This window comes from Pocillopora damicornis, chromosome 7, assembly GCF_964200805.1.
Source record: "Pocillopora damicornis chromosome 7, jaPocDami1.2, whole genome shotgun sequence".
In the NCBI taxonomy this organism is placed as follows: Eukaryota; Metazoa; Cnidaria; class Anthozoa; order Scleractinia; family Pocilloporidae; genus Pocillopora; species Pocillopora damicornis.
Genome location: NC_142676.1, coordinates 3289011 through 3314770, shown reverse-complemented (window position 1 = coordinate 3314770; position 25760 = coordinate 3289011). Strand labels below are relative to the sequence as shown.

At 38.7% G+C, this 25760-nt stretch overlaps 4 protein-coding genes and 1 pseudogene across 5 annotated transcripts; 4 read left to right on the top strand and 1 right to left on the bottom strand.

Moving 5' to 3' along the window:
* Positions 1 to 761: 761 nt before the first annotated feature.
* On the top strand, positions 762 to 2658 carry LOC149042077 (uncharacterized; annotated as a pseudogene).
* On the top strand, positions 2178 to 7411 carry LOC113686127 (TNF receptor-associated factor 4). The gene is made up of 5 exons (XM_089212113.1): positions 2178 to 2202; positions 3345 to 3409; positions 5123 to 5197; positions 5556 to 5633; positions 6386 to 7411. Exons 1-5 carry the CDS (start codon positions 2178 to 2180, stop codon positions 7010 to 7012), a joined length of 870 nt encoding a protein of 289 aa, XP_089068239.1. The 3' UTR covers positions 7013 to 7411.
* An 889-nt stretch (positions 7412 to 8300) lies between these two features.
* LOC149042076 (uncharacterized) lies at positions 8301 to 20849 on the top strand. 2 transcript variants are annotated; one of them, XM_089211520.1, is made up of 6 exons: positions 8301 to 9353; positions 9665 to 9957; positions 10151 to 10265; positions 10775 to 10811; positions 11026 to 11152; positions 18150 to 20849. In XM_089211520.1, the coding sequence occupies exons 1-6, from the start codon at positions 9260 to 9262 to the stop codon at positions 18414 to 18416; spliced, it is 933 nt and encodes a 310-aa protein (XP_089067646.1). In that variant the 5' UTR covers positions 8301 to 9259; the 3' UTR covers positions 18417 to 20849. The 2 variants fall into 2 exon arrangements, with proteins under 2 accessions (XP_089067646.1, XP_089067644.1); XM_089211518.1 differs by lacking the exon at positions 18150 to 20849 and adding an exon at positions 11815 to 12688 and having other exon boundaries at positions 8594 to 9353.
* A 56-nt stretch (positions 20850 to 20905) lies between these two features.
* Positions 20906 to 24385, top strand: LOC149042075 (uncharacterized). The gene has a single exon (XM_089211489.1). It carries the CDS (start codon positions 21518 to 21520, stop codon positions 23627 to 23629), a length of 2112 nt encoding a protein of 703 aa, XP_089067615.1. The 5' UTR covers positions 20906 to 21517; the 3' UTR covers positions 23630 to 24385.
* Positions 22961 to 25748, bottom strand: LOC149042074 (uncharacterized). The gene is made up of 3 exons (XM_089211544.1): positions 25466 to 25748; positions 25299 to 25384; positions 22961 to 25036 (listed from the first exon to the last, which is right to left on the bottom strand). The coding sequence occupies exons 1-3, from the start codon at positions 25643 to 25645 to the stop codon at positions 24619 to 24621; spliced, it is 684 nt and encodes a 227-aa protein (XP_089067670.1). The 5' UTR covers positions 25646 to 25748; the 3' UTR covers positions 22961 to 24618.
* Between the last annotated feature and the right edge of the window lie 12 nt (positions 25749 to 25760).

Here is a 25760-nt window from a genome sequence, read left to right as displayed (position 1 = left end):
TACTAAGACACCAAGCTTGGCTCATTTATCCCCACGACGATAACGCGCGTGACTAAAATTAAGTGCTATTAATTTTTTTCTTTTACTGAGTGGTATAAATAATAATGAACCATTATCCATGAAAGATAGCTGCGTTTTCGCGTTGTAAACCTGTTTAGTTACCTTTTGTAATGCAAAATTTGCCATGAGTTTTAGTCGCGGCATAAAAGGTCGCACAGCATGTGAAAACCAACTCGACATACCACATTACAATAAACAACTGTAACTTTGATACGTTTCCTGTTCACGTCTGTATTGACTTATTGAAACAATAATATCTCATATGCTTGTGAATGTGAGAACATCACAGGAACGTTTTCAGGCTTCTCAAAATATGACAACGTTCAGCCCCAGCTCCAAACTAAGACTAGCGTGAGAGCAAGCCCTCGTTACGAGCCCTTCAATACGAGTGTTTTTTCATCCACGAATAAGTTTTGGGACTTAAGTAACACTAGTTGAAGAGAGGTTTGCAGGGTGTCACGCGCGTACGAATTTCTCATGGCGTGAAAAGACAACAGAAAGTTAGCAGAAGGAAGCCGTCAAGAAGAATTTGAAGAATTTCTTCGCGACCAGGCGTCCAATACACCACCATCCTACTGTGAACAAGTTACGGCTTACATATCAGCGGAAGAAATTAACTTTCTGGACAAAAAAGAGGCTATTACACCAATTCGTTCAGCGGATTTCTTCTGTTCCTCGACAAATTGCAAATCGTCAACTCTATGGCGTTTAAATTGCCCTTTCTGAAAGGAAAGTGTAATTCAGACGGATCTTTGGATTGTCATGGTTTACCATTATTCGAGTGGAAGCAGTTGCGAGACAAAGAAGAGGCTATCGGTCGAGGATCCTATGGTTTGGTTTCTGTGGCGAGAAACAATTCTGAGAAGGTCGTTATCAAAAAACTGTTAGGTGAGGACGAGAAGGAAAAGCGTCTTTTCCTCAAAGAGGCAAAAATACTCCATGGGATTAGAAGTGAACATAACGTTAGGTTTCAAGCTGTGTGCATGGAACCGTGTGCAATGATGCTTGAATATTTGTTTTACGACTTCGCTCCCTTTGGCAGCTCAGAAATTGTCAGCAGTCTGGACCGACTTTTACAATATATTCACATTAATGAGGCAATCGACCAATTTCCACTTCAAGAAAAGATCGCCCTCGAAACGGCGATAGGGCTTGCACATTTGCATGACCTTGGCATCGTCCACCGTGATATAAAGCCTGCCAATATACTGGTCTCCAACCAGCATTATTGCACTTTAAAAGACAGCCACGAAATTGAGAAAGCTTTTCAAACTAGGCCGATAATTTGCAAGCTTGCTGATTTTGGAGAAAGCCGATCCGTGATTAATCAAACAAATAATGTGTGTCGCATAGTTACGAACAACCTTGCCCGTGGAACGCCCGCTTATCGTGCACCAGAAATATTTTGCCAGAACGGATCAGCTCTGTCCTTAGTAGACCGAAAGGCTGTGGATATCTGGGCCCTAGGGATGGTATTGTTCGTCATTATCAATTCGGACTTGAAGTACCCTTTTCAGATGGAGTTGGCAAGGGTTCAAACCGGAAATTGTCTATCTGTTTTAGAAGGGCTCATTTCTAAAAATGAGAAGCCGGCTCACTCGGATCACTATTGCATGCAACATGCAGTAAATTGCCTCCGACTTCGCAAATTATCTGAATATTGTACGCGTTTCCATCCGAAAGACAGGCCAGATGCAAAATACATAGTAGATGTCTTGACAAATGAAGACCTGTCAAACAGCAGAAACTTACCACTCACAGTCAACCAAGAAACCTGCATTGAGAATGCAACTAGCTCGTAAGTTCCTGGTGATGGGACCAATGGCTGTGCATTTCTGTCTGTGGTTTTTGGCGATCACTTGCTGTGCCAAAATGAGAGGTCAACTGTCACCACATTTGAAGAAATTGCCTGCCTTGCTGAGGAAGTCATCATCCATTCCCCTCTTCGATTCAATCCCTTTCGAGATAAAAGTCGGCATTACGACGTATCGGAGGCTTATGGAATTCTGCAGAAATGTAAAGTGATAAAAGAGGAGTACGAATTCAGTGAGGAAATCCTTTCAAGCCATGGAGTTTACTCAGTGTGTGCCAGAGATGAGCTAAGAGCAAAAAGAGAGATGAAGCTTGCCTTCTATTCCTGCGGTGGGTACATCTTTACAATAGGATGGGCATTTGGATACCTATTTATTATGGACACACATGCCATATTCCATTAACTCGGCGGTAACGGTAATGGCTTGGTAAAAGTTTTCCTTCAAGACGATAGGCAGTTAGCTGCTGAAGATCTGTGCGCGTGGGTATGGAAAAGACTCAGTCAGAGTGGAGTTAAGAGCTGTGCTCAGCAGTCTGTTGCTGGATGACGAAGTCCAGGTAATAGCGCTGAAAAACTAAAAGCTAACATCTACTTAACTGACCACACAAGTTGATTTGAAAAAAAAACCGTCCAAATCTCCCACAAGTTCAGAATGTTTATTTGGGTTAAGAGATGAATGTAAAGAGAAAGTAGACACACAGCTAAAGGTTTGTTTCTTTTTAGTCCCTTTTGTAGTCACAAGACAACTCTAAGTGAGGATATCAAAGTACCTTAAAGTAAGTAACATTTCATGCCCTCCAGCTATCGAAATGAGGGAAAACTTTAATACATATGCTAATTCGCTTGCTTGATTTTGCATAACAAAAGGTAACTAAACAGGTTTACAACGCGAAAACGCAGCTATCTTTCATGCAGAATGGTTCATTATTATTTATACCACTCAATAAAAGAAAAAAAATTAATAACGTCGTGGGGATAAATGAGCCAAGCGCTTGGTGTCTTTGTACAAAATTTGTGCAACATGCCCTGACATCCGTTCTGTGTTTTAGGATTTGGGGTCATTTTCCGCCGTTCCGTGCTTTAGGATTTGGGGTCATTTTCCGCCATTCCGCCATTCCGCCATTCCGCTATTCCGCCATTCCGCCATTCCTCCATTCCGCCATTCCGCCATTCCGCCATTCCGCCATTCCACCATTCCGCCATTCCACCATTCCACCATTCCGCCATTCCGCCATTCCACCATTCCGCCATTCCACCATTCTACCATCCCACCATTCTACCATTCCACCATTCCGTCTGGATTTGGATGAAAAGGTCAAATTTACGTACATTTCAACTCAGCACATCGTCAGGAGCTTAACATAACGAAATCCATAGCAAGTAAGCAACACCCTACATCTGGCTATGACGATGACTTTTTAAAAGCAGTTGACCAAGATTGCAAATACCCAATATGTCATTTACCGCTTAGGGAGCCGTTTCAAACGAGGTGTGGCCACAGATACTGCAAAGAATGTATTGACGAGCGTAATGAAGGTACGAGTTTACGATAAACAGCTTTCACAGTTATTCTCCAGCAAGCATAATCTGAATATCCTTTACCTATGAAATTTCTGCTACAAACTCTCAGGAAGTGAATTTTACCAAGAGAAAAGTCGAGGTCTACTGCGTAAGAGGAAATTAGTCATTTTCCATAAACATCACTTGCAATGATTATGGCCACAATGGTTTTCTACTGGATGTGCAATTTTAATTTCTAACACTGTGCTCGACTGGTCTGAATTAGATCATACGTTGAACTTGCACTTGACTTCCTAGACATTGCAGCACGATAAATGTCTCCCAATGTTCACCGCACTGATCGTGTTCCAAAGTAACAAGTCCTGAAAGCAAAAGGGTCTCATGGAGACGGCGGAATTCATTCCTGCAATCACGCACTGCAAGCGTGATGGTTCTCGATTTCGAAATCGCTAAGTCGACAGCTCATCAAATATCGTCTGTTCTGAAATAGTACTGTTTAAAGTTCAAATCTTTTCTTCGCACCACGTTTTCCATATGAATGTCTCAATATTGGCGAGACTTCGTAACTATGTACGGTTGTAACTGGCCTTAAATTCTCGGCCAATAAACTGCAAGAAAACAATAATTACTCTAATATAGCTCGTAACTTGTGTTGATTCAAATTACATTCTCGCTCGGTAAATCTGTGTTGTTATCAAAGTTGATTTTCCAGCCGTTAATGGCATCATTTCTAGTGGTGTTGACATTGTTATTGATATTGTTATTGACCAAATTAATCAAGAAAGATCAAAAGGGAGGAATTTCCCTGAAAATATAACATTTGGCGTATTAGTTGAGACGGGATGTGAAAAGATTTGCAGTAGTTGATAGTTGAACTTTCTCTCAGACAGCAAATTCAAGAACAGTCTCTAATTATATAACTTATTCAGAAGACAGGAAACTAAATAAGTGATTTGCTTAGCTGAGTGCTCATAAAATTCTTATGAAGGTTGGAAGATATCAAAGAAATCTTGTTTACCAAGTGTGAATTTGTTGTATCTATTGTTTGATATGCTTTCAAATGCCTTAAATAATTCAGACACTCGTCTTCGTACGCTCTTTTAGAATTAAGAGGAATATCATTTACTAATTCAATCTATTATAGACTCACCTTTTCTTTGACTGTGCATGAAACCTTTAAAGAACCTGGCTCATTCGTTGAGCATTAACGTAAAACCAGGGCTATCGTGTTTTTGTCTTAGGACGTATTTCCTGATACAGCAACAGAAAGGAAGATCCTCTCTATGGTAGTCAGATGTCCAAGTGAAGGCTGTGAATGGATTGGAGAACTTAGGAATAGGGAAGTAAAAACTAATACTCATTTAGATCAATGCCTAAGGACACTTCTATCATTTAATCCTTTCTCATTTAATGCACAAGGTAAGGCAATAGCTCTTTAATATGCACCTAGTGGACTAAGGCGTTGTAGATGCAGATCGATACTTTTTTTCCATGATAAAACTAAAGCTTCATGTACCATGTACGCCTGAAAATTAGAAAGTATACTCAAAAAGGCTAACCTTGTACCCAGACCTTCCACGGCCAAGTGGTTGCAAGGTAAGATCTGGGTACGAGATTGCAAAAAAGCAAAAACCTGTTATTTGGAGTATGTTAATTAAAAACATAACTCTAAAGCGTAAGCATAATCATGATTTCCAGTTCCTTACATGAGATTTTTTTAATTTTCAGGATCATCTTAGGGAGTGCCCTATGTCCCGAGTAGCATGTCATAACTACTGTGGTCTTTTGATCACCAGGGGAACGGTAAGGCATACTGTTTAAAAATGAACAACTGTTTGTATACGTAACTAGGCTCTTTCGTTGTTCAAACGGCCAATCAAGGCCTAGATGGATAGATCGGTTTTACTCGTTTTTCGCTTTCATGCTTGTATGATCATTCCTATAAAAAAAAATTGGTAGAATGTTTTCCAGCAGGCAGTGTATTTTCATGATAAAACAGCCACATCTTTTTTTTTTCACGAAGTGGCCACGCAGTGACATTTTGAAGCATGGATACTAACTCATATAACATTAAGAAACACGGAATACTCATTCCTGCTAAGGAATTCAGCATTTCTACTTCTTTTGTTTTGTTCTAATACACCGATTTGATGTGATTTAGGTTCTTACTCACGTCAGAGACCAATGTCCGCTAACCGTAGTCTCCTGTCCGTATGCAGGCATGGGCTGTGAAGCTACGGTAAGTAAATGATAGTGGAGATCAGTTAGAAAGGATTGAAAAAAAAGCTTTTCCGTGGTCTCTCTCGCTTGAGAAGTTGGAGAAAGAGAGATCTTAAGATCTTGTGCCTTTTTATACCATTTCGTCGACGGTCGATATAAGAAGATTTTTCTGGTTGGATTTCTCACTTTGTGTAACACTCAAGGTGTGTAGATGCTCCAAAATAATCAAGCATATATCTTTCCATATATCACTCCTTCTAACAAGGAAGTCCCCACCACGCCCGTACCCTCAAGTCTTCTCCTGTGAAATAAGGATCCGAGGAGGATTTACGGAACATGTGAAAACATGTAGGGTCGTGCCTTGAAGAAGTTCATCACCCTACATGATCTGCTAAGCATTCCTCTCTCTTAAGAGCTGCACTTTCACAATTCATTTCATACTTGAGGCTACGAATCTAGAAGTAGAAAGGGGTTTCTCACCACGCTTTCATCTTTCTTACATTAGTGTGAAGTTAATTTTCATTTTAAACCTCGTTTCAAAATAAACTGGTGTGTCTGTGACAGTTGCATCTAGTGCAAGATCACCAAGAGCCTTGGTTCCTTAGTTGATTCAGTAGGTAATCTGATCGAACTTTGTGAGGTCGTCATTTCGGTGACAAAAAAATATTTCTTTCATTCATCGATTCTGACACTTCAAAAGGGAACTGCTGAAAATCTTGACTTATACGCTTTGGTAAAAATGATGACCATGAAAAAAACGTTTTATTTTAGGTTTGTAGACAAGCCATGGAATCTCATCTTAACACTGCTGTGAACCTTCATTTGAATTTAGTATGCGTAAGGTTTCAGAAGACAATAGTTGAGTTAGCAGAAACAAGGAGTCAGCTTCAGGCGACAAGATTACAACTTGAGAGAACAAAAGAAGAGCTGGACACAACTACATTCGTCTGGAAGATTGATGGTTTCGGTGAGATTTTTAGACAAGCAATGGCAGGACGGAATCAGACTATAAATAGCGATCCGTTCTACACGAAAAATGGAACCGGACGTTACGGCTACAAGCTAAAAGTTCAAATCTCCCCAAATGACCAGCGAACTAGCCAACTATCGGTGTTCATTATTGTAATAAAAGGTGAATATGACGCAATACTACCCTGGCCTTTCACTAAGAAAGTGAAGTTTACATTGATCGATCAACAGGCAGATCTCGACCAACGGAGGAACGAGACTGCGGAGCTCTTCGAACAAAATATCTCAAACTTCGCAACGCCTGTCACAGACGAAAGCAGAGGGAGGGGTATTGTGAATTTCATATCTCATCAAGCACTTTTTACCAGACGTTATATTGTGGATGACACTTTGTTTCTACAGGTTGAAATAAGCAAGCCGTCTAACTGAGTTCGGGCTCGTTTCGTGAAGTCCTTATTTAGCGAAAAAAGTAGACTTATTTACACCTCGTCAGAAAAAAGACCGCTAATTAGTGATCATATAAAAGGACCCCTTGTTGTAGCGTTTAGATCACCTAGACAGGAGTGTCGAAACATTGGGTCTTTGAATTGTAACTTCTTCGATTACATTCATTAATCTGCAAACCAGAGTAGCATCAAACCATGTCTGAAAGTAGACTTATCTTTTAAATATGACCTTCGCAAATTTCTTGACTGGTTTTTTATAGAGGGCCTCAATGGGGTTGATCGATAGCCGTTCAAGGGCCGAAAAAGTTAGCCTATAGGTGTAAACAATTGAAAAATATTGACATAGTCATAAAAAAAGTTAATAAATAATATACAAGCAAAAAGATGACTCTTTTTTCGTTCTTTTATTTCGTGTCATGCCTCACTGGTTCGGCTGCTTACCTTTGCCTTGTTGTCGAGGTAGTCGGGTTTTTCTCTCAGTAACTTGCTTTAAGCTTTTAAACTCTCTGTTACGAATAATGTCTCTTTCTCTGTTAGGTTAGCCTGGCTGTAAAATCCAGAACATCGAACCATTAGAATGCTTTCACTTAATCATTTCTTCTTTCAAATGGGGAACGGAGACAGCATGGTTTTGAGAGGTACACTTACAAACGCCTTGGCCTGGGTCCGATAACGAGACAGGTTGTGTGTGTTTTGTGTTGAAAACAAACACTCCTATTAAAATTCTGATTCGACTTGGAATCGGAGCAAAGAACCCTTACGTGAATTGGCCAGTGCTAAAAACTGGTGTTTAATTATTCATTCATGCATTGATTGATTGATTGATAGATTGATTGATTTATTCCATTTCATCTGAAATGTTTTCTTTGTTTTTTTTCCTTTTGCTTCGTTTCTCGAAGCATTTTATGTGAGGCACGCACTGTATTAAGCACGGGCGTTCAAATTCGCCTCGATGAAAATTTCTTTCAAAATTAGGGAAATTGAAGGCAGTGTGATGAATATAAGTGTGCGATTATCGGAGGCGAAAGAAAGAGTGGAGGCCAAGTATATATTTAAAGCTATATATTTAATGAGCAGAGGAGCTCACAAGAGCAGGGCCTGAGGTCAACTGAACTGTTGCATAATCACATTAGGATATTTATAAGTCGAGCGCGGTTGGTAGGTAAGAGGATTAAGGGCTAATCCCACAATAAGCGTTTTAAATCTTTTTCGCTCTTGAAACTGAAAGCTCCCTATTCAAAGGAGACGTTAATGAAATATATTGAAAGTTAGCTATCAGCAGTGAGGAAGTGATCGCAGACGATTTTTTTCATCTCCGGTTATCTTTTGATATCTTTATTAAAGACTTCCTTGATTGGGATTTTGTGACTGCATCATTCAGTGAAAAAGTGACAGCTTTCCTCAAGGCTGACAATGTGTCTCATTTGTCTCAAGTCTAAATTACATGGTGATGCCATTCTAAACGGTTATTACCGGAGAAATAAATCAAATTTTAAAAGGCTATTAAGTTAACGATTTTGATATTTGATTGCTTCTACCTTTCAAAAAAAAATCGTTTTGTCTTTCAACAAGAAATTAAAATCTCATGCTTTCAATTTTTTTATCACCAAAACTGGAAAGTTTCGATTCAAAGCGATTTTTCTCCGGCTCAGGAAAACAGGATAATGGGAGAACGTTTTCTTTCCAAAACTCCAAACTCTGATATGGAGGAAAAAGTCAAATTCCAATTTCTTGATCTTGTCGCTAATATTTTTGCTTTCAGAAATTTGCCAAAAAGACTTGAACGTTCGATCGGGATTGCATTTTAGGACGGAAAGAAAGTGTTATTTCAGATCAGTCTAGAGCACTTCATTCACAAGTTTAATTCAAACACAGCAAAAAATTAAATTTTGAGGCTACATTACTGGCGAGTATATCAGTTAAAAGGAGAAAGGTCTTAACTGCACACGCCGCACGCCTGGTAAATGACGATAAAAAGCGTTTTTCTGTTAGGCAATAATAATGACCGAACACACTGCTTTCTGAAATTCCAAAAACTTTGATATTTTGCTGAGTGCCGCAGAAATTAAATAGGCTTTTCAATTAGTGTAAAAGATAAACAAGATCTCGATAAATTGTATTGATAACCAAAAAGATGGACGGAAGAACAAAGTTTATCGCAGCAGCATGGTTCTCCCACCCACGCAACTGGTAACTGAGTCAAACCACATCAGATTCAGAGAGCACCGTAATGTTTCATCGTTTTATATACCGTTGTTTCGCCATGTTATTCGGAGTACCGTTGTCTCTTTTGGGATATAATTATGGGATGTCTTCTCCAGGTGGTAAGATTTCGTTTGCCTATACGCAAGCTAAACATTTCTTTAACTACACGCTTTTAATTCGTCTGCGATTGAAATATGTCTTAGGATTCAAAGCGCACTGATAGCAGCCATCGGTGCTGTTATAGACATTCACGTAAGATATCATCTCGTGGAAATAACCAATGGTATAGTTCAAAATGTTTTAGCACAGGATTTGAAGAATGACACAGTGAGTCTGCAACACTGTTTTGGAGCCAGTTACGAAGGCGGCGCAACCCTGTAAAATTTTTGCCAAACTTGAAAAGACGTCTACAATTGCTATTTCCTTGCAGGAACACCGGTTTTGGAGCAAAAGTTCACCGTTTCATCCCAGACTTTCAGACAAAGTCTTTTATCAATAGATGGATATTTTTATCTCACTGCACCTAAGATTGGAACATCGTTGGCATTCGACGACTACGAATGCATCTTTTTATGCCTAAGGAATCCTTCATGCTCGTCAGTAAACTTGGCAGTGGCAAGGAAGCGCCATGCAAAGATTTGGTGTGAGCTGCTGTCTTCTCATAAGCATAGACTTCCTGAGGAATTCAGAGAAAATAGGACTTCACATCACGTTTCCATTATGGTGGGGCTTGTTTTGTTATCTAAATTGACTTGACTTTTTCCAAAACACTGACTATCGTAATACAGAGTAGTTTAATTTCTATGAAGTTAAATTCTTCGACACGAAACATTTCCGGCCGTAAAGGTGAAGTGCCTCGTCTCTATTCAATCAATAAGTGTGGTTTGTAAAAGTTTTGTCCTTCTTCTTTTGGTAGTCTCCATGTTTTTCCTCTCCATGCCATAACGGCGGTAGCTGTGTGACAAGCCACATAGGTTACTCGTTTGAATGTGTATGTAAAAATGGATTTGTTGGAGAATATTGCGAGAAAGGTTTGTACCCTTTCTTAATTTACTATGATTCCATTGATATTGACAACGTTTTCCTTTTCTTTTTCTGGTCTTGAATTTTGCAACACCATTTCATATTTTTATTCAGAATAAGCCCACACCTCCAACGTACAGAGGTATTGCTCAGGGGAGGAGTCCACGGGTGCATATGACAATCCCCAGTCCTACAGAATGATTATATACACAACTAATGCAACTAAGCTCACTTCAAATATCAATCAGATGCTAGTGTAGGAATTCCAAATTGGAAAACAGAACTCAGACTCTAAACGAGATCGAATCCAGATTCGATAGTTTGCGATTTCCTCGCGCATCGAGGATACTTCTAAGAGGAGCACAATTTTCCAAATAAATTCTTGCCACTTTCACAAGAGCCTCTCCATTAAGCGAACACATTTATTTCGAGGCTGCTATCACATAACCACACTTTTCACTTCCTTTCCGTTCCTAACGATGTAATGTATTTCTAAGGTCATCTTTTTATCTTCTAGCTGTAAAATCATGCCAGGAGGCATATAATGCATCCAAGTAAGTGGCAATGACTGCTTCCCCTTTCAAACCGAATTATCCCATAATTTCCTCACCTATGACGCTGGAGACGCAGATGTGACTAGGCGGTTGGAATTACTTGGGACCCGCAAATAATATTTCATAGAGTTTACCTCGAAATTATTAAAGTTATAAATTTGTTCAATGAAGAGGGGTAATGCCTTCCTTACCTTCTCAAACTCCGCTTTAACAGATCAAATACGAGTAAATTGGTTTCCCTTCATCTGGGCTCACAGCCAACGACAGTTCTTTGTCACATGGGAGAATTTGGATGCGGATATGGAGGATGGACGCCAGTAATGAAGATTAACGGCAACAAGGTATGATGCGGAATTGATTTTCTACTGCGTGTCATGATCGACCACTTGAGAGATATTTTTTTTCACAGGTGCTGACTGACTTATTGACAACCAGGGCGACTTCCGCTCTCTGTTCGTGTCTCCGGCTGACATCTCCTTGACTAAGTGGACAGACACTATTTTTCAAATTGGTTGGGGAGGGGGGGGGGGGGAGGAGAGATGGGTGGGTCGTAGGATTTTTGGGAATCACATAGTTTTCGAGGGGAACGAGCGGGGATCAATTGTCACTAACACAGAATAAAGGGGGAACCACATAAATTTGACCGCCAATGAGAGGGGAATCAAATATATCATAGTGACACGATAAAACTCCTCTAGTCCCTCCCTGGTGATGAAAAATGACTGCTCCCTAAATTGGCTCCGATTGACACTGTATGACTATTGATAACGAAATAATGTTACACGTTACTTCACCAAGTCATACATATTTCATGATCACCAGCTTATATTCATTGCCTCTTCTTGCTAACTGAAAGCAATTTTAAAGTAGATTCTGGTGCGGAACAAAAAGCTAACTTGGGAATAGAAATATTATAATTGTCTCAAACTGTCCTAAAACGAGCAGGATAATACGGTGGTAAACCAGTTATGAATTCATATCATATAATAAACTATTCTCCCAGAATACCTTCCATTATGATTCTGGTTACTGGAGTAATAAAACTGAATACAACACCGCTGGAGGGGAGACTGGATTCGACTCACAAGAGACCAAGTTACCTACTTATTGGAACACATCCTTCTCAAAGATATGTCTCGGTATGAAGATCGGTGAACAGATCAGGTTCATTGTAATCAACATGAAGGCCAGCTCTCTTTACTCATTGATCGCTGAGGGGAAATACCGAAGTACCTCATTGGGTCGTGACACGTGGAAGAAGCTTATTGGCTCTGAGGCCTCGTTGCAGCATAACTGTAACACAGAAGGGTTCAATGTTATCTGTGATAGGTCTGTTTTTTCCAAAGCAAGAATCGGCATCGCTACTAACAACCAGAATCATTGCCGCTCTTGCGACTCCAGGATTGGGTTTGGTACAGGAGGGCAATATGATGACTCTAACACATGTGGAAACGAGGCTTCGCAGACACCGGATAATGGAGATAAACACATTAAAGCCATTGGTTACATTTTGGTTCATTGAAAGCAAAGAAAAACGCGGACAGTTTATTTAAATGTTAAGATTAGATTCAGAGAGATTTAGTTATTAATAAAAAAGGCTTTTTCAAAAATCTTAAAAGATGTTTTTTTTTTCGTTGTATACATCCATGACTTTTCAATTTTATTTGAGTCTTTTTTCGATTGTCTCGTTAGGCAGCAATGTTGCTTGCACATTTGCTTTGGCAAAAGTAATTGTTAGGTAAGACTCAAATCGTTCGCCGATACATTTGAAAGTAAAACTTGACAACAGCACCGATTTCGAGGGAAAACTCGATAATGTAGAATTATGTCATGAGATTTTCACTATCTGCATATCTAATAAAGTTATCTGCATGACACAATCTTCGTCCTAACTGAATTTTCCAGCAACACAATGCACAACAGCTGCAGCATAAAGGTTACGCGTACTCAATTCAAACCCCATCGCCTAAAGAAGATAAGCAGTATGCGGTGAAAACGTGGCGATCCACATCCGAAGTGACCACATCGTGAGACAAACGATTACATTTCTCTTTTGATGAAAGTGTAATTAACAACGATGACAAACCACAACCTTTTTTACGATAAGAAACTTACAGTCATGCTTTACAGCACCGATGAATATAGGCTATGAGGACCGTATACTGTGGATCCTCTTAACAAACAAATGGTATTGCAATCAAATTACAGTGAAAGGTGATGATTCTTTATAGCGTCTCTGAAGGAAGTTAAGGTTTTTCATCAGGATATTTGTAATCTCCTTCGCGCTGTTGAGTTTGACATTCGTTTCTTTTAACTTATCTGCTGTCACGTAACTTTTCACGGAAGAATGAAGATGCGAGTCTACTTCTCGTCACCGAACCTACAACAAAAACAAATGATAAAATTTGCTATAGATGTTTCATCCCTAACCATGGAAATAAAATGCTGGCTCTTCCTTCCTCAGTGAATAATATATAAGCTAATTAAACAAACACTTAATTGCAAAACGGTTGCAATCCTACATTATTAAAATATCAAAACTTTTAAAAGACATTGGCCTGTACGTATGTGTCTACATACCTGCATTTCGCATCCCATCTCACAATAAGGGCAAGGGATTACTGACAGATGACAATCGTCTACGATATGATTTGGAACCTGTGATTTAACGGAAAACTGAGGGATAAGTCCGTATATGGATTGTAAATTTCATTCCTTATCATCCAAAAGGTCAAGGTCTATTCTATCCTCTAAATATAAATTCCGGCATCAGTAATATGGCGTTAAAAAGCTCGGCCGTTCATCACTATTTGCTTGCATTTTCAACTCACTTTCAAACAATTTCAATAAAGGTTGACTGACAGGCAAAATTTATATTCGACAGATCTCACAAGCAGAGCTCCAAAGCTAATTTTTTAAAAAGCGAAATTCGTTTTAGGTCCTAAAAAGGCAAAATAAGATTTGCCTCGAGTACCTTTTTAACGACCAAAGTTTCAGTTTTTTTCAAAGATTGCGTGACGTGACGTGACGACATTTTGGTTTACTCCTGGGTACCAACTATTCTGGAATGATGAGTGCACAAGTTCTGACTAATTTCAAAATGTACCAAGCTAAAAGCGGTCGCGTTATCATTCATTTGATATATAACATGTGTTCTCCCTATGATCTAATTTTGATTTTAAAAACCTGCTATTAGCGCCGTATTCAAATAAATCCAAATTGCTTTTAGATTAAATTGTGTTCTTACCATTTCTCTGAGAACTGAACGACCGCAGTTGTTGGGACAAGTTACTGGAAACTTGCTGCGCTTTTCGATGTGTTCCTGAATAGGTATCTCATAAAAATGGACAAATATTAAAACATTTTAATAAAAAACGGATAAAACAATGCATATTACTTCATTTGGATACTAACTATGGGAACCTTGTCTCCCAGTTAGGTAACACCTACCTGCATGCGACACTCTAGGTGCGGCTCACAACAGTAGTCGCATTTAAGAATTCTCCACTGGCACGTAACGGTCACGTGCTGGTTGAGCTCTCTTCTCTGTACTTTCATGCGACAATTTTCGGTGGTGTAGGTGATGACTTTGAAAAGACATTAGATAAAATGGATCTTGTCAGCAGAAGCTTGCGTCGCGAGTTCGTCAACCGCTTGTTGGACTTTGCTGACCTCAGACTTCATGACTGTTTCCACTATTTCTGAAACAGTCATGAAGTCTGAGGTCAGCAAAGTCCAACAAGCGGTTGACGAACTCGCGACGCAAGCTTCTGCTGACAAGTTCCAATTAAATGAAACCAAGTGCAAGGAACTGCGCATAACATTCAGTCACTCTAGAAAGAACTTTGATCCAATTAAGGTTAATGATCAGGACTTAGAGTGTGTAGAGCAAGCAAAGATCTTAGGTTTGCAGATATCTTGCGATCTTACGTGGAATAATCACGTATCCGAAGTTGTAAAGAAAGTAAACAAGCGCCTGTATTTTTTGCGTCAGCTTAAGCGTGCACAAGTCAAGTCGGAGGAACTTTTGCTCTTCTATTTGACTTGTATTAGGCCTGTCACTGAATATGCATGCCCTGTTTATCATCATAGCCTCCCGCAATACCTTTCAGTAGATCTTGAGAGATGTCAAAGGCGAGCTTTACGTATTATCTATCCAGATTGTTCGTACAATGAGGCGCTTCTTTTGACTGGTCTAGTTCCCTTACACAACCGCCGCGAGTTCTTATGTGATAAGCTTTTTAATTCCATCCTGTCTAATCCCTTGCACAAGCTCTATAGCTTACTACCTCCCAAGAATGAGTGCGAAGTCAATTTAAGGAGTCAGCACTCTTTTACTACACGGCGCCTCCACACCATTCGTACTCGAAATAGTTTTATCCATCACTATGTCCATAAAGCAATGATGTAATATTGTTTTCCTCTTAATTATATATTTTTGTCTTTTTAATTAGTTCTTCTTAGCCATGTATTTTTTGTAGTATATATTTTATTGTAAATCAAACGTAATTCAGCCTGTGGCTGCAAGGTTCTTGATAATAAACTATCTAAACTATCTAAACTAAACTATCTAAACTATCTGTTGAAAAAAAAAGCAAACTTGAGGGAAGTGCGTTGCTTGAACAAATTCGTTTTGTCATATGGAGATGAATCGATCAAAACTTTTACCCCTTTATTTCTACATCTACTTGTAAGGGAAGAATTTTCCTCTATGTAGCTTTATCGAAAAACACCCAAAAATAAATTGTCAGTAGTCAAAGTCATTCGGAGTGCAGATTTTTCCCGCTCAGTTCGCACGCAGCAGTACTGTAAATGCCTCCGAAGGCTCAGATGCCGATTTGATTTTCGACATTTTGCCTTGCTTTCGTACCGTTCACCAGTCAGTTTTGTGAAAAGGTTAGCCTGTACTGGTACAAGACTGACTGAACACAGGAACACCGGTATCGCAGAGGTCATAGGTTCAAATCCGATACCAGCCTAACTTTTTAAGGCTTTAATTTCACTACTGCTTAAGTAGCGCTCATAACGACCTGAGAAGCAAACTTCTGATTAGCGGAAATCAACATTGCAATTTCAACGCGTCCAGCTTTCGGTTCGGTTACTCCCGCCTCCGATCCACCGCTAACACCTTTCAAATATCACGAATAAAAAGAGTTCATGACACTGCGAGGAAAAATATTAAACCACGAGATATTTTAATGCCGCCTAATTAAACGTTTAGATTAATGGGAAGCATTAGAAAATCCTTTTTAGTCCACATCGACCAATCGATAAAAGCATAGACACTTATGTCCTCCTTTGTGAGCTGTCTTCTCACTGAGCTACGCTCACTTTTTCCAAAACATTTAACACAGATAATATTCTGCTCAGCTCAGGTATAGGCAAACCTGACACCAGGAACTGATAAAAAGAAACATGCCGATTTGCGGACTGGAAAGGTGCTCTGTGTTCTTATGTTGGTTAAGAGGAGCACGTTACAACGATTGCGAGACAAAAGCAGATTTTTCGTGAATTCAGCGGTCAGGAGATCATATATGATTCGTTACATCAACAATTTGTATCAAAGGTCAAATCAACGTGTATTTTGAAGGGCTCGTTGTCTGATTTATATACCGAAGGTTTTGATCATGGCGGAATCTACAACAGATGAACACCGCCCAGAAGGCTATGACGAGGACTTTGTGGAAGCCGTTGATCAAGATTTGTAGTATTTGATATGTCATTTGCCCCTTAAAGAGCCAATTCAAACGAGATGTGGCCACAGAGTTTTTAAAGATTGCCTTGAGGAATACATCAGAAGGTACAAGTTTATGATAAACAAAATCCTTCTGATAATGGATCCTTGTAATCTCGTTTTCTGTTTCAATACATATTCTTATTGATATTCATTATCCCTCCCACTTAAAGTTTACATCCTTTAACAGGGCATCATAACCAGATCATTAAAAGCATGAAATATTTTGCCAAATCAATTTTCAATCATTAAAATAGTTAATGCTGTCAGCTATATAACATTTCGAAGGTTGATGAAACAGCGATAGACATCCGCCGCTATCAATACCTCCTCAACGAGTAATTGATAAAAATTTTTCACCTCAGAAAAAATTGCTTAAACTACCACGAACTAGCGTATCATTAAGCGACCCATTCTCAAAATTTTCCTCGTGGAAAATCTGAAGACAGTCTAAGAAGTAATCAAGAGCTCGTAACCCGATGGATAAATTTTCTTTCAGCTTCAAAAGAAACCAATTCAAAGAAAGTAAGATTTATATGTTGTTTATTAATTTATCAGCATCTTCAAAATAAATTTGAACACTGTATGCCACAAATCTGGTAAAAGTGCTATAAGCCAAGATTTAGATTTGTCCGATTTGCTTTGAAAATTAAATCAAGTTAATTCCAGCGCTGTAAAGTGGCCAATCCTTTTTCTGGTAATTCTCTCTTTCTGTATATTATCCATACCCGTACTCTACTTTAAAATGACCAAACTTATCTTCAACTACGGATTCCTTTTAAAACTACGCGGCACTACCCTTTGTTTATCAGTCGGGAGATACGCGCAACCGACAACCAAAGGTACAAACGAATATTCGTTTAACTTTGCAAAAAGTAGACGATGTTCGACGAATATTTCCATCCCTTTTGTTCGTGAATTTATTCATTTGTTTTACGTGATTCAGGTTTCAACTCACAGTGAAGAAGAATGTCTGCTAAGTATAATTTCCTGTCCATGTGCGCATATGAGCTGTCAAACGAAGGTGAAAAAAAACAAAGTCGTAGATGTTTAGAGTAAAGTGTTACATGGCTGTTTCCAAGATAAATGAAATCACCAGGAAGTATATGAATCCAGCAGTCCATACATCTATGCATGCAACCGCATTCTAGTCACTCTGAGCTATATTGCATCAAGCAAATGTTCCCAAAGTAACGCTGATTAACTATACGCCACACAGAGAAATTCCCTCCACTTCCTACTTTTTTTTTTTTTTTTACGTGTCGTGTTGAAGGTTGCTGCATAAAGGCTACCAATGGAAAATTGCCGTGATTTTGGGCTTCAAAGACTTCGGGAACAGAACCACTTGAAATTAATGCGAAAAATAGAAATTCTTGTTCTCCCAGTTTTCAAAACTTCATGTAGAAATCCATATTTCAAATGTTCACAGCTGAAATAGACAGTCCCACTGTCCACTTTCATCTGTTTGAGAATAAAAACCGATAAATTCTCTCAGTATTTGACCAAACTCATTTAATGACTCCCTGGAACTAACATTTGATGACAAGAAATCCGAGTACTGTATTGAAGAGGATATGTAATAAGAGATTCTTCAATTCTTGTAGATTCAACGACAAGCAGCAGAATCTCATCTAGAATCTGCCACAAGAGTCCATCTTGACTTAGTTAGCGTCAATTTGCGTGAAACAGAAGTGAAGTATGGGTTTAGAGAAGTCAAGCTGAACAACACAGAATCAAAGCTAAAGGAAGCCATGGAATTATTGCACACAACAACTCTTATTTGGAAGATTGACGGTTACAATGAAGCTCTGAGACAAGCAAAGGTGATTAACTTTTTTTTCCGAGAGGGCGCAGAACATTTCTGTGCGTGAAATGAAATGTTGAATTAAGATAAGCTTGTGTGAATTTCCGCTGAAACCTGGTACATTATTGTAACGTTTTAAGGAGAGATCAACATTTTATGAAATAGGAGAGTCACTGACCTTGTTTCTATGTGTGATAAATAAATAACGAAATACAAGACGCTGACGAAAACGTTCGATTCTCTATCATTTGCCTACACATTGGAAAAACGAGTAATATGTTTTTAGTTTTTGCTTTTTTTTTTGCGTATCTCTTTTCATTATTATTAATATTACTATTTTACTTTTATTAACTTTGGCATCACGCAGGCAGATTTCATCCAACTGATCGCCTTTCATGTTGCAGATTATACATTTCAATGACATGCAGGTTACTTTCGGTCGCAAATAGATCTAATTTCGGAATCAATGGCTCTGACGAAGGGCTAACGCTCGAAACGTCAGCTTTGAAACTCTTTCCGGTGGCCAATTTTCGTTATCAACTCAGTTGATAAAACTAAATTACCCTGTTATACTCTCCCACCGACGCAGCATCGCAGTTTCTTAATTTCGGAATGAGCTGTACTACCCAATAGAGCTACTCCTTGCATCCTACTAAATTACTTTACAACTAACGATGGGCTTCTCTGAAATCCATAAAGAAAAAATTGTTTTCAAAATAGCGATATTGAGAAATTGGAATTTTTATCACTGGTGATGCACGCCGCCAGACCACCGTTAGGTTACTAGTAAATCTAGGTGGTCTACCTTACAAAGGATCTTCGACATTTCTAAACATCTATCTTTGGGTAGAATTCGCGTTACAATGAGTGGTTTTCATAACTTAGCAGAAGGTTTCATTGCCCTAAATTGTAATAAAACAAATGCTGTTCTTGACAACAGTATTCGAAAAAAGCGTATGAAATGAAAAATGAAAAAAAAAAATAGTAACAATAAAAACAGTGTCTGACGTTTCGACAAACTTAGTGAAAGTCATTATCTGAAACAAGCCAAGAATTTTTTGGCGAAAAACACTACTTCTTACCAATCGCAATATCTGGGAGAATGCTTCAGAAAGACTCAAATTTTTACTCATCTGCAGTCAAATGTAATGAACCATCTACATGTCCGTATATTTTTTAGCGTTGACTTAACGGCTGATATAACACATTAATTCTAAAACAAATATGCTGAGGGATGTTACTTAGCTGTGGATCAGCAGACCGCGGAACCGCGTAATTTTAAACAAATATGGCGCACGCTGAGGTCAGCAATTTCCCGGTGGAATTTGAAATTTTAGTCAAGAGAATACGAGTTGAAGACACTGAAGCCTACCAGAAGATGATGAGAATGAAATACGAACCATTTTGCGAAATTTTTACAGCCATTTTAGTCATTTGACCATTTTCCATTTCGATTTGAGCCCGTTTGTGGCAAAGCTGGTGACCGAAAAAACTATCATTCCTTATATTCTTCTCGTTCAAAAAACCAAAAACTATTATCAACTATCACGTCAAATTTGAAGATGTCCAAAATACATGATAGCTGATGATGGTTGATGACAGTCGATGATAACGCATACAAGAGTTTGTGTTCAAACGCGCGCTATAGTTGAAACTACCATCAACTATCATGACCGTTTGAACCGGACTTAAGGCTGGAATCAGTTAATTGTACGTAACCCACAATGGGGAACACGAGCGTAAATTAACATCATCGCTCGTGATACTTGTAGAATTTCGATGCGATCAAGGAGTTTGAGAGTGAATTTACAGCGTTTTTCTTCCAGTGGATTCGTTTGGTTGGCGTCACTCACAGATGTATCTCGGAAAGGATTATGTAGGGGGCAAAGCAGATCAACTACAGCCGAGTTAAATTGTCCTAAATCATCCCAAAAATTTACACGATACAAAGGAACAACCATTTAAGCGGGGTAAATTTGTTCTTATTCAAAACTAGACCAGAACTTTTAAAAGTTCTAGAGCGTGACTGTTTCAGTATTGCCATGCAAATCCATGTATTTCACCCATCGCACAACGTGAACATATTGGCGTATTCGCAGAAGCTCACTGTGTGAACTTGGACTTCCTGTGGTTGGACGTCAAGGTAGAGAAAAAACATATTTCTCCTTTAACGTTACCTTCTTTATACCCGAAAACGGAATTTTGAACAGCGTCGAGGTATTTTTAGGTTATGTTTTATTTCATTACAATTTTTTTCCAAAAATTAATGATTCCGCAGGTTCGGGTGGTTCCGAAGGTTCCACAGGTCCCACTGGCTCTGGAGGTTCCGCAGTCTGCTGATCAAAAGTTTCGTAACACCCCATGCTTCAGCGAAAATAAGAATTAAAGACGTATCAAAGGGGTTCATTGCATACTCTACCCTAACCAGATAGATTTTTAAATGATTTATATAGGTAAAAGGCATAGCACGGTTTTGAGAAAAGCATTTCCCAAAAATGTGGCCTGGGTTCAATTCCGAGACCTCCACTTACATGTGGGTTGAAAAAAAACACTCACAACATGGCCAGAAATCCGTGACAGCATGGCCGCCACGCACGCGCATCGATGTCGAACTCGGTCTTAGGTTACAAACGAGTCGCAAAATCACTACAAGGAAAACAGTGCGCTTTCAGCTAACCTTCTTTTAATAATTGCTCCTGTGTTACAACCGCCAGAGGAGACAAGTTCTTCCAGATCGCAAAATAAAGTGGATTATATGTACAACCTTTCGCTGCGTGCTCTGTGTGCATTTGCATGTGTTAAACCGGTTCCCGAAGCAATTTTTGTTGGACGTAGAAATCCTCGCACTCCGCCATACATTTTCTTAATAACTGTCCGAAGGTAGCATAAATTGTCGAAAATCAACCCACTTCACGGGTACACAGGAATGTTCTTCCAGATCGAACTGATTTGTTCACATGCTAAACTTCATTTATAGTGCAAAAATAGGAGCCATTGAAGCCACTAAATCGGTTCCAAACTTGGTGGAAAAACGGCCCAAATACTGCTAAATAGTTCTCAATGTGACGCCATTTTTAAAACCCAAGAAAAATTTCGGGAAAACGCCATGTTTTTAGTCGACCGTCAACCGTAGTTTCTAGCCATTCGTCCTCCATCTTGAATCCCAAAATGCTTTACTTGACCTATGTAACCGTGCCTTTAATAAATTGTGCAATGGCGTTACACAATCTCCGAAAATTTGCAAGTAAAATGAGCGACGAATTTAGTCAATGTTGCTCGCGTTTTAAGGATGCAATCAAATTCACTCAACCGGAATTAAGATATGAGGCGAGGGAAAAAGAGAAAAGAGTGCTTTTTACTTTGGAAATTCCTTATCCTCTTTTTAGAGAATGGCATAAAACTGTTCAAGAACGAAACGTTCTGTCGCGTGACACTTCCGGTCAAGATTTGTCAAGCGGATGTGAAGAGATAGAGGCAAATTCTCCTTCTACAAGCGCAGCAGAAAACTCACCCACGGCAAAAAGGTTCAGCTACATAGATTTGGTGGAAAAGTGCACATTCGGGCAATGCTTTGCCTTTAGCGATGATGAAAATATACGAGATGGAATCGATGAAGCTTTGTTAAATATTGCTTATAAAATTTCATTAGATTACAAAAAAACTAAGGGCAGGGCAAGAAAAGAGTTGGATAACCGAGTCCGAAAGTTTCATGTTATGGAGGGTCAAACAAAACCTGTACATGAACTCTATCAAGAAATTGAAAACATACAAAATGAGCTACAAGATTGGAAAAAGGCCTATGAAGATTTAGAGTTGGAGAAGGAAAGAATCTATAAGGAAATGGTGCTGGCAGTGAACCAAAAGGAAAATGAAACCCAAACCCAGAAAACAAACAAAGAGCTTGAAGATTATATTGCATCATTGGAAAATTCTGTGGGAGTTAGTTCATACCAGGGAAAACCTCTTTCAACTGTGAAAAATAAGTTCAGGACCTTGAAAACTTTTATTTCACGAGCTGAAGCTGCTCTCTGGTTCTGCTCTTCCTTTGGTGTTGAACTAGTTGGGTTAACTGTCAAAGAATCAGACAGTGATGTGGTTCACAACATAACAAGTAAACCCAACTGTCAAGATTTACCCACTCAAGCAGGAGAAAGAAAGTATAGTACCTTGTCCACACATGAAAAAGAGAATGTTGAAAAAATCCTCTTCTTACTGGACAAATTTTGTGTGGGGGATTCATTTTACCACGAAATTTCCATGATCACTGATAGTCTACCAAGGTCCTACTTGGTCAAACAATGCAGTGATCAACTGAACAAAATGTGCAAAATTGAACCTCTAAATGCTAAGTTTGAAGGGGCCAAAGTAACTTCTGCTGAAACAGTGTTTAAAATACATATCTCTGATTTCCTGAAGCAAAACAGTGACTTTGACCCCATCACTGATAAAATCAAAATCAAAATCAATGGTGATGGTGCCAGAATGACAAGAAATTCAAATTTTATTTTACTTTCATTTTCCATTCTGCAAACAGAGGAGTCCGTAATGTCTGCAAAAGGAAACAGAACTCTTGGCATAGTCAATGGAACCGAGAGTTACCACACAATAAAAGAGTCATTCCAGAGTTTATTCAATGAGGTAAATGACTTGACTGCCAAAGGTAAAATGAATGTGGATGGCCAAGAGATTCAAACTGAATTATATCTTGGTGGTGATTATAAATTTATTTTACTGATGCTTGGACTGAAGGGGGCAACATCTAATTATGCTTGTGCCTGGTGTAAAACACACAAAAATGATCGCTGGAGAATCAACAATGACTATACAAGTTATAACACTCCCCCCTTAGCAAGAACACTGAAAGAAATGTTTGAAATGTCTAAAAAATCCAGAGATAATTACTGTTGTGATAAACAACCTATACTAAATATACCACTGGATCGTATAGTGGTAGACAAGCTGCACTTAATGCTGAGAATCACAGATATTTTGATTGGAAATCTAGTGCAGGAGTGCCTTGACTGGGATAAAGATGATGACTTAGACCATAAAAAGGGGGCAGCAACAGGATTACACCTAAAAAGCCTTATTAGGGTAATCAAATCTTGTGGTGTTTCTTTTGATGCGTGGGAACAAAGAAATGCAGATGGGAAAGGCAGCGGGAAACATGACTGGACAAGTCTCTTTGGAAAAGACAAAAAGATCCTTTTAGCTGACCTTCCCAGTAAGCTACATAGCATTCTCCACCCAGAAACAGCATCAACTGTGGTTGCAGTCTAGACAGAGTTTGCAGAAATTTACAAAGTTGTCAATGACTGGAACCCTGAGAAAGACCCCACAGAATTTTTCATGAAAGCCAAAGAGTGGATTTCTCTTTTTGTCAGTCTAAATGGCAAAAGAGAAGGGTATGAGAAAGCCAGAGTTACCCAATACATGCACATTATGGTTGCACACATTCCCAAGTTCTTTGAGCTCCACCACTCAGTCAAAATATTTACAGGGCAAGGAGTTGAAAAGAACAATGATGTAGCACATGCAATAATTCTGAGAAAGTCCAACAAGTGGGATTCTGCAGGAGATGTTCTGCGAAAAGAGCAACGTCAGTGGGAGCTTAAAGAACACGAGCGGGAAGTACGCAATTACATGAAGCGCAAGGAGAGCTACTGGGATGTTGAAATTAAAGAAAACCGAAAAAAGGCACGAGTAAATTTAAGTCAAGATCCTCTCCAGCAATCTATTGAAGCTCAAAATGAACATCCCCTCCCTGAGTCCACTACCACTGACACTAGCTGTTCTCATATGACAGTGAAGCAATTGAAAGAAGAATTAAAGAAGAGAAATGCGAGAGGATTCAGCAACAAAACCAAGGCTGAACTAATTAAACAACTGGAGGAAATTTGTCAATGAGAAAATATGGAATATTTAGTATTCTGGGAGCATGAAATGGCTTTAGTTACTCTAAGGGGGGACTCCCTTACACATTCAAAATTATATAAACAAACTCACATGAAAAGCTACATGACAAGCAAAGAGTGCAGTGAAAACACATCAACTCAACAAAATTATAATTAACTTTGTAAATAAAAGCAATTTCAAGCAAATTCATACTGTGGATTAAGCCTAGGGTTATTAGATAGGGGCCATGTATATTTTGTACATTCAACTCACTTGTTGGTCATATTCTTATCAGCTTTTGCGTTCAGGTGGAACCCCTTACAGTCCCTAAAGCCATTACAGTTAATTTCAATTTCACTTTCTGTTTATAATATCTATGATTGAATAGTTACAGGTTGGCGACTGAAATCAATTGATAGTCTCTCAATTAACATTCTCTGATCTTCTTGAATTTTCCCATTTATAATAGAATATGTTTTTGGTGATTTTGCTAAAAACAATCTAATTTTAAATGGATATTTAACCCTTACCCCATCCCCATTACAATCAATAACCCTATCCCAGTTTTCTGGTAAATCACATTTTTTAAAATCATCCTTATCTAACAAAGTATACCCCTTCTCCCTTCCCTCCCTTCCTTTACCATAAAACAAAAAACGAAAACAATCATGATCAAAGTCCAAAATAGCATTAGACCTTGATTTACTTCTTAATTTAAAGAGGACTGATAACCTCAGGTTATCAACGTTTCGAGTTAGCCTCTCTTTATCAACAATTGGCTTGTCATAAGTTCTGTAAGAAAAATAATGAAAATGGAAACATTGTAAGAGGGGTTGTCTATGAACAAGTAATACTCAAAGCAATGCAAAGGCAGAAGAAAAAGAAAAGCAGCAATCACTGCGTGTATTATTGGTGAAAAAAAATTAGTTAAGTATAAACCTTTCTATAAATGAACTTATACGAGTGCATCTCTCTTGTTAATTCCGTATTTCAGCATGTTCAATTGTAATGGTAATTTAAGTACAGTTTGAAAAAATGATACAACAATAAATACCTAATAAGATCGGTAGTCAAGTTATCTTCATCTTCCCAACTATTATGAAACGCGCTGTATCCCTTCCATTTCACCAAATATTGAACCTGAAGATTTTAATTATAAAACTTTAGCATGTAAGAAAATTAATGACATATATCGTAGACCAGGGCAAATTGTGAACTCACCGTTCCATGTGATGTCCTCCTCGAGATTAACCTTTCCACGGCAAAATAATCAGAAGAAACATTAGCTTTCCTTTTTCTACTTTTTTTTTCATCCCAAAGAAGGTCCGCAGAAGAAACATTGTGTAATTGAAGAAATAAACCGCGGCTATTCTTGCTCGAATCCCTTACGCCGCTCGCCATAATTTGCTGTATGTAATCTGATGCAAGAACGCATGCGTAGTAGGAATTTTTTTCGATACACGAGCCCCCGTTTCAAACCGCTGACTGTCACAGATTTCTGGCCATGTTTCTAATT

Coding starts and splice junctions, on each gene's coding strand:
- LOC113686127 (XM_089212113.1), top strand. CDS start 2,178: ATGAAGCTTGCCTTCTATTCCTGCG. Junction 3,410..5,122: donor TATTGACGAGCGTAATGAAG/GTACGAGTTTAC, acceptor TTTAATTTTCAG/GATCATCTTAGGGAGTGCCC. Junction 5,198..5,555: donor TTTTGATCACCAGGGGAACG/GTAAGGCATACT, acceptor GATGTGATTTAG/GTTCTTACTCACGTCAGAGA.
- LOC149042076 (XM_089211518.1), top strand. CDS start 9,260: ATGTTTCATCGTTTTATATACCGTTGTTTCGCCATGTTATTCGGAGTA. Junction 10,266..10,774: donor TGGAGAATATTGCGAGAAAG/GTTTGTACCCTT, acceptor TTTATCTTCTAG/CTGTAAAATCATGCCAGGAG. Junction 10,812..11,025: donor GAGGCATATAATGCATCCAA/GTAAGTGGCAAT, acceptor CCGCTTTAACAG/ATCAAATACGAGTAAATTGG.
- LOC149042075 (XM_089211489.1), top strand. CDS start 21,518: ATGCTTTACTTGACCTATGTAACCGTGCCTTTAATAAATTGTGCAATG.
- LOC149042074 (XM_089211544.1), bottom strand. CDS start 25,645: ATGGCGAGCGGCGTAAGGGATTCGAGCAAGAATAGCCGCGGTTTATTT. Junction 25,385..25,465: donor GGAGGACATCACATGGAACG/GTGAGTTCACAA, acceptor TAAAATCTTCAG/GTTCAATATTTGGTGAAATG. Junction 25,037..25,298: donor TTGACTACCGATCTTATTAG/GTATTTATTGTT, acceptor TTTTTCTTACAG/AACTTATGACAAGCCAATTG.